General features: G+C 41.2%; 1 protein-coding gene across 1 annotated transcript in view; it reads left to right on the top strand.

The window, feature by feature from the left end:
- The first annotated feature begins 1,883 nt into the window (after window positions 1-1,883).
- Window positions 1,884-8,475, top strand: part of tna (Zinc finger MIZ domain-containing protein tonalli) — a 132,440-nt gene continuing 125,848 nt past the window's right edge. Inside the window, 1 exon segment of the mRNA XM_080268176.1 lies at window positions 1,884-2,493. Within this exon segment, the coding sequence (XP_080124302.1) occupies window positions 2,465-2,493 (29 nt within the window). The 5' untranslated portion in view covers window positions 1,884-2,464.

Here is an 8,475-nt window from a genome sequence, read left to right as displayed (position 1 = left end):
CTTAGAAAATTGAACCTAGTGTGTGTGCGTGAGTGAAGATATAAGAAGAATTAATGTTCCACTTCACAAATAACAAGAAGAATCATCAATAACATAGAAGGAAGCATATCAAGGAGTGTTTTTGTAAAGTACATGTTGATTGATAGTGATTGATGTTTGTGTATCTCGTTGCCAACCATAGAAGTGGCCAAAAGGAAAGTGATAGATGAATGTAACTTGCCAACACGTGATTTTTCAAAGTGGATGATTTATAAATAAGTGGTACAACAGTTCCTGATTAACCGCCACCACCACAACAGTCCAAAAATACAAAAAAAGTGGCAAAAGTGTGTTTGTACCCCGGAAAGTGTATGTGGAATTAACAAAACGAAGTGCGACTGTGATCTTGTAGGGTAAGGAAGTATATCAAGTGGATGCTGATAAAGGGGAAGGTAATTTAGAGACAAGTAGAAACAGCGAGGATTTGTAAGTGGATTAAAGTGTGCACCGCGGAGATCATTGTACCTTTAAGTGCATCCACCTCCCTTCAACCACCGCCTCTCCTCTTAACCCCCCCCCACAAATGACCCGACCTGACCTCTAAGGAAAAGGTGAGGGAGGATTGACCGTTGGAGGACCACTTCATCATCTTTAAAGGGGCAGCACTTAATTTTACTCTGGATTTTGGTGTGATTAAAGTGGAAAGTGCTGAACCTTCGAGTGAACCCACAAAAGCAGAGTGATATTGTAAAGAGAACCCCAGAAGTGAAGAAGAGTGAAATTTAAAAGAACCTAAAGCATTTGAGTGAACCAGAAAAGTGTTTATCAAATTGAATCCATAAATTAGTGAAATCCAAAAGTGAACCTCGCATACCTGAACCCCAGAAGTAAGCAAAAGTTTTGACAGAACCGCAGATGTGAGTGAATAATGGAGTGAACCTCGCCACATTAAATCTCTCAGGTGAAAGTTAAGAGTGAACCCAAAATAAAGAAAAATCAGTTGAATCCAAAAGTTCTAGTGAATTTCAAAGTTGAACTCCAGAAGAAGGAGTGAATTAAAGCGAGAACTCAGCCAAATTAAGCACCAGAAGTTAGAAAGCGTGAATGTTAAAAGAGCCAACAAACTTGAACCCAGAAGTAAAGCAAGAGTGAAATTACAGTGAACCCCACAACAGAACCCGTAAAGTTAGTGATTTTTAAAACTAAGTAAGCAAGAGTGAATTTCAGAACCGCATATAATTAGCAAGAGTGAATAATTAGTGAACTGCAGAGTGAATAAAAGTGAACCCTGCGAAATTAAACCCCCAGAAGTGAGATGAATGAGTGAAGGCGTTTCAGAGTGACTAAACCCCGCTAGAGTGAGGAAAGCGATCAGGAACCCCGTTAGAGCGAACCTAAGTGTGACCAGCCGTATAAATAAACCTCGCTAGTGTGAACCTCAGAGTGATAACCCCGACATAGCAAACATTGGGATACAAAACCTCGATACAGTGAGTGATGCGATACAGAACCTCGATAAAGTGAACCTGGACCTGCAGAACCCCGCTAGAACGAAGCGGAAAAAAGTAACCCCGGTAGAGTGACCATGGAGAGATAAGTAACCTCGATATAGTGACTCGGGAGCTTTAAACAACCCCGGTATTAAGGCTCGAGTGATAAGCAACCCCGTTAAAGTGACCCTGGAGTTACAAGCAACCCCGTTACAGTGACCCTGGAGTTACAAGCAACCCCGTTAAAGTGGCCCTGGAGTGATAAGCAACCCCAATAGTGAGCAAGAGTGAAAATCGACCCCCGTAGAGTGAAGCAAGTTACAGGCAACCCAGGTAGCGTGAATGAGTGAATTTTTGACTACTCTGGTGAGGAGAGTGAAAATCCCAAGAGTGATTTCCTACCAGGAAAGAGGGATTCAAGAGTGAAAATCAAATTCAAGAGTGACTAATTATTTTCGACCAGAGAGTAGAGTGAACCGAGAGTGAAATTATTACCCATAGAGAAGAAAGTGTGATGTTAGACTTGAGCAGAGTGAGCCAAGAGTAGATATAAAAAGAAAGGGTGATAATTGACCAAGTAGAGTGAGCCAGAAGTGAAGATTGCCCTCAGTAGCCATCCAAGAGTGTATTGTGACTCAGGTAGAGTGATTTAAGAGTGAATGTTAACCCCACCAGTGAACCTAAGAGTGATTTCTGACCTAATTAGTCATCAAAGTGTGAAAAATAAGCCCCGCCAGTGACCTCAGAGTGAATTAAGAGTGCGGGTTAGTTGACAAGCAGTGGGGCGGGAGGCAACAGCAGCGTGAGACAGCCTTGCCCCGCCCCGTGTGAGTGAGGCAGCAGCGTGACCCAGTGTGAGTGCGGGGCGGGCCGAGGTGAGGCAGGGAGCGGCGAGGCAGGGCAGGCAGGAGTGAGGCAGCCCCCCCTACCACCCTCATCCCCCATGGTGGCTGAGGCTGGTACCGCTGCCCCCCCTGCCCCCCCCTCCGCCCCTCATGGACATGTTTAGCCTGCAGCTGGAGAGGTCAGTATACCCCCCCACACACACACACCCTCTTATCCATCAGTTCGGTGACGTGTCTTGTACTCGTATTTCTCGTCTCCTTCAGGTCAAAGATCTCTGGCACTAAGATTGATTAAAACCGTATCTACTACGTCTAGTTCAAGATTTCTCCTGAACAAATTAATATCGGCTGAAGGTAATATGAATGAAGTACCGGTAGCAAAACATGTCATTGAATCGAAGTGGTTAAGTGTACTACGAAGCTCTGTGGTGTGCTGTGTTCGTAGTGTACTTTTGCGGTTGCTGCATTTAAGCCTTTTAAGGACAGGACCTCACTTAAGTACCGGTATTTCTTTCTGACTTAGCCCCAGAACTCTGACTATAGGCTACAGGGTTTTATTTACCTCAGGGAAGATCCCACCTTACAAAGGATTAAGGTGTTTGCCTCTTTAGTGTACCAAGGACCTCTGAGACATACTGTGCACGGTGTTCAGGTACTGTTTACAGTAGCGTGCTAATTATACACCATCAGTAGCAGTAGCCTATACCCCATCAGTACGGTACCGTTACGGTATATGGTATAAGCACCTGATGGATACTCTGCACAGCTTTGTAATGTGTGTACTGTATTATAGTTGGTTATATGTCTTAAGCTCCAAGGTAGGCTTATATCTACACCACACTGCTGATTGTGTACCGGTACCAGTACTAGGGTGTGTATACTCATGGGTTCCATAGGTGTAGTCAATGTGTGCTCATGATATTCTTCGTATAACTTCATTCAGTACACACCTACGCTCTGATTATATATATATATATATATATATATATATATATATATATATATATATATATATATATATATATATATATATATATATATATATATATATATATACGGTGTGCTATTTGTAGTGTAGCCTGCTCTTGATGTTTTGAAGTTTAGTCAGCATGTCTGTTGTTATTTTGTATGCTTGAATCTTCACATTACAGTATATTCAGTGATCTTTGTATTCGTCACCGCATAGGCCACCTCGGAGCCATTATTAGGCCTATATCTAGTTTTTTTTTTGTATGATACATGTAAGTGCAGTATACAGTATAACCTACCTGAGTACCCTCCTGGGATGCATTTTTTTTTTTTTACTGCTCTTGTCCACTCGAGATTTCTTTTACAGTATTAAGTAATGATCAGTGAAAAATAGACGTTAGACTTGTCGAATTCGTGACTTGTGCCTTGTTACTAGGGTTACTACGGTCATAGGCTGTATTCACATGCCGTGTACTCTACCATAACTTCAAGATTTTTTCTCACGTGACTATTATCCAGCTAAGGCGAGGCAATATCATAAAGAAAATATCAAGGAGTCCATTGCTAAATATCTTGAAAACGAAGAACTGGTATTAAGATTTCTTTATCAAACGAGAGTATTGGTTGGTGTGGAGGAGGATAGTGAGAGTACTTACGAAGGAAGTTAGTGAAGGAAGTGAGTTCGATAAGTAAATGATAAAATATGTAATGTGCCGTACCGGGTATGATTTTTTTTCCTTTGGTGGGGGGTGAGTTTAGTATCGTACTGTTGTTCTGGGGTACTCGGGTGTGTGTGTGTGTGTGTGTGTGTGTGTGTGTGAGAGAGAGAGAGAGAGAGAGTTTGTGTTATGTGGTGTGTGTGTGTGTGTGTGTGTGTGTGTGTGTGTGTGTGTGTGTGTTCACGGTGGATAGTTCTGATGATTGCCGTTTTTTTTTAAGGAAGGGAGAGATGGATGTGTGTAGATTTGTTGTTTATCTTCTTGTGGTTTGAGAGAGAGAGAGAGGGGGGGGGAAGTGGGGGATTTGAAGGGAGATTGAATGTAGAAAGGAAGTACCAGGTAGCCTATATGACAACTGGATAGGGGAGAGAGAGAGAGAGAATGAATGAATGAAGCGGAAACGTAAGGTATGGTAGATAAACAAACAGAAAACGAAGGAAGAGAGGTATAAGTAGGAGACAATAAGAGCAAGGAGACGCAGGAGACAGACAGACAGAGATAGATATGGAAGAGAGACAGGATAATTTATATAGCGAGATGACAGAGATAGACCTGTTTGTGATGGCGATAGATGGGGAGATAGATGCAGCAGTGATGATTGTGTCCTAGTGGTTGGGAATTATCATACTCTTGCTTATTCATGTGTGTGTGTGTGTGTCTGTGTGTGTGTTTTCCTGTGTAAGTGTACCTCTGCATGTTTTGGTTTGTGTGTGTGTGGGTGTATTGTTTTCTCCAGTGTATGTGTACCTCTGCATGTTCTGGTTTGTGTGTGTGTGTGTGTGTGTGAGAGAGAGAGAGAGAGAGAGAGAGAGAGAGAGAGAGAGAGAGAGAGAGAATGTGGAGGGATGGGAGGGAGGAGTGAATTTGATGAAGTTTTAGAGGAGGGAGGAAGGGAGGGAGGACAGGATGAGGTGGGGGGAAGGGAGGGGAGAGGGTGAGGTGAAAGGAAGAGATTGTGTGGAGAGAAGGGATAGGAGGGAGATGGAAGGGAGAGAGAGAGAGAGAGAGGTTAAATGAACAGAAGAACGGATAAAGGGAGGGAGAAATGGGGAGTGAGGGGAAAGAAATGAAGAGAAAAAATGAAAGAGATTGAGGGGAAAGGAATGAGCAGAGAAAGGAGGAGACAGATGAGAGAAAGAAGAGATCGAAGGAAGAGAGAGGAGGGAGGGAAGAGTGGGAGGCGAAAGGAGTGAGAGGGAGGAGAGGAAAGAGAGAGAGAGAGGTATTATAGTGACGGGTAGGGGGGGGAGGGGATGTTATGGGATGGAAGGGTAAAATTAAAGCAGGACCGAGAGAGAGAGAGAGAGAGAGACTTCCCCCACCATTCTTAAAGGGGAAGGCTGGCGTTACTAGTAAAGCCACCTTATGTTTCAGACAGTTGATGGGAGGCGCAGGAGAGGCAGACCGAGAGAGAGAGAGATGGGTTAAGAGTGGCTTGATTATTTATTTATTTTTTTTGCCTGGATCAATTTCGTGATTATGTTAGTGCGATAGTTTTGTATATGATAGTAAATGAAGAGGTTTTAAGATAATGTAGATAAAGGAAAGATAAATAAAGATAGCCAACAGGAAATAATTTGAGAGAGAGAGAGTACAGGTAGATAGACGAAGTAGATATTATCTCCGGCCAAATTCATCAACCTCTCCCCTACCTGGTGGCGGGTCACGTGATGATGACGTCACTGACTCGCTGATGGCTAGATACGTCCCTCACAATTAGGCTTGAGAAATTATGGCGATTTTTTTTTTTTTTTTTTGGGGGGGAGGTATTGATTTTGCGTTAACGATTAGAATTCATTGAGCCTTTTTTTTTTTTTTTTTTTTTTTTTTTTTTTTACTACCGTACTACTACAATTAATACTACTACTACTGGTGCCAGCGGAGGGGTAGGTTGTTGCTGTGTAGGAACAAACACCTTTAAGTCCATTTGTCGGGGCCACCACCCCTTACAGGATGTAGGGTCACCTAATAGATACCTGTTGGATAGAGTAGTAGTAATAGTAGTAGTGGTAGTAGAAGGTAGTGTTATTGTTTCAAGATGTATGAATCATTTGTGAATAATGACTACTGTGTGTGTGGGGGGGGGGCGTTTTTTCACCCTTGAGGTTAGTTGCTTTTCTGTTTTTTGTGCGGTATATGTTTTTGCCTTTTTTTTTTTAGTGATTTCTTTTGCCTATTATTTTTTCCTTTGACCTTGTTCATTTTTCTCTGGAGCAAGTACTTATATTTGTGTTCCCCCCCCCTTTTTTTTTCTTGTTTTTTCTTTTTGTCTTGGAGTTAGTGTACTGTTTTTCTTCATTTCATAAGTTATTGTTCTTTATATGAAGTTGGATTTTTTTTTTTTTTTTTTGAGGGGGGGGATGGGGAGGAGTAAGGTTGGGATGGTTTATTTTTCCCTGATTATTTACTGTTTATATACCGCAGCCTATTCATACTCGTATATATATTTTATCGTGGTATCATACTTGGATAACCTGATTCTTAAAGTTTTAACTATTACTTGAGGTTAATCTTTATGTCTTCAATTTACTGCGTTTCTTTAGCACAGTACATTTAGCCTAGTTACCGGTACTATTTCTTCATTTGTACAGGGTCGTGCTTTTTTTTTTTTTTTTTTTTTTTTTTAATAAGTTGAGTAAGGTCATTTTTTTTTTTTTTTTAAATAAGTAAGGTCATCTTCACTTATTCTTTTTCCTGAAATTGGATTACTACTGCTATATTTTTGTACCCATATCTATTTCTATTACCTGTGAAGTATGTTTGACCTAAGTGGGTCGCCTGTCACTTACTCAACCCCTTCCCCCGACTACCCCACCCACCTTTTGTAGTTACTGCTCAGTATATCTTTGTGTTGGTGTATTTACGTATCCTGTTTCTTAGTGTGGTATTGCTCGTGTATTCCTGTGAGTGTGTATTTCTCCCCATCACCTGTGAAGTGTTTATGGTAAGTGGGTCACCTGTGTCAGTCCCCCCTACACCCCCCCCCCTCCGCGAGTGCCCAAGGTCCCCGCCATCACTTTCATCGCCAGTGCCTCTCCGTCATTATTATACCCGCCTCACCTCACATCACCTTACCTCACCTCACCTCGCAACATATCACATCACCACATCACACCTTACCTCGCCTCACTTCACGTCACCTTACCTCACCTCGCATCACCTCACCGATATACAGAAAAATACGAAATTATATCTTCTCACGCTAGCGATACAATACACAGAAATGCAGGAAATATACCTACCTTGTCTTATACCACAATAGCCATACATACGGTACTAAGTATACTCTCAAGAAAACACATTCACTTTAAAGTAGCTGTACACAGAATTACGCAGAGATACACTTTCTTCGCCTTCCACAAGGGATACACAGAAATACATGATATAGGATTATAGGCTATACCCAGTTATCTACCGTCTTTCATACCAGCGATAGATTGACATGCAGTATATGCGAGTACGGTATAGTTACATAGGCTACCCACCTCACCTCACGGCACGCAAGAGAGAGAGAGAGAGAGAGAGAGAGAGAGAGAGAGAGAGAGAGAGAGAGAGACGTGGAATTAGCTCACACAAAAGGTACACAACTATACAAAAAATACTTCCACCTCGCCATACACTAGGTATATAGGCTATACACAGAAATACGGTACACGAAAATATAACCCCATTGCGTTACCGAAACCTCAGTCATCAAAAAATAAAGGCAGAAAGGTATGAGATAAAAGAAAAAAATTAAGATGTTTGAAATAAAAGAGGAATTGTAAAGCTGTTTATATATTTCAGCGTTTTCCAGCACTACCCAAAAGACTACCTAACTTGTTTCACGTCATCATCACGGGGGAAAAAAAAAAAAAAGTCGAGATTATTTTTTTCATAATACCGGTATGGATATTACCTGGCTGACTGATTTTATGGAATTATTTTGTGCTGTCTGGTATTGTTTGGTTAATGAGCAGCTTCTGGGTCACTGATTGGTATTTTTTAATGTTGCTTTACCGGTATATTTTTATTTACTAAGGCCCTATGTGGCATTCATTTTACGTTCACCTGTTTTAGTGGTCGTCATAGGGTTGTTTATTCTTTTTTTCACCATTTGTTCTTTAACTTAAAATTTTTTTGGTTTTATTGTGGGAATAAGGACGAAAATTGCCCAATCAATCGTTTTCTATAAATTACCTGCATCGTGCGAGTAGAAGAAAATGTTGCAACTAAGATACAGAAAATGGAACTAAGCTTGAGTTCCAAGAAGTGCTTACGAAGTTATTGATATGGGACGATAAACAAAGACAGGCATTTAAAAACGTAGCTTATTTTCATAATCCATTGGTCAGGCTTCCATATAATTTAGCGAAGGGAAGATTAAACAGTTCAGTGCTATGATATTCCTAATTAATTTGTTTGTACTGTCTCCAGACGATTTTATTCACCTTGAGAAGACTAATTTTAAACTAGAAGGATTAGGTATAGCAT

This window comes from Coenobita brevimanus, chromosome 26, assembly GCF_032717465.1.
Source record: "Coenobita brevimanus isolate Jiangsu-jjx chromosome 26, ASM3271746v2, whole genome shotgun sequence".
Taxonomy (NCBI): Eukaryota; Metazoa; Arthropoda; class Malacostraca; order Decapoda; family Coenobitidae; genus Coenobita; species Coenobita brevimanus.
Note: the sequence above shows the minus strand (reverse complement) of the source record. Positions and strands in the feature narration are given on the sequence as shown.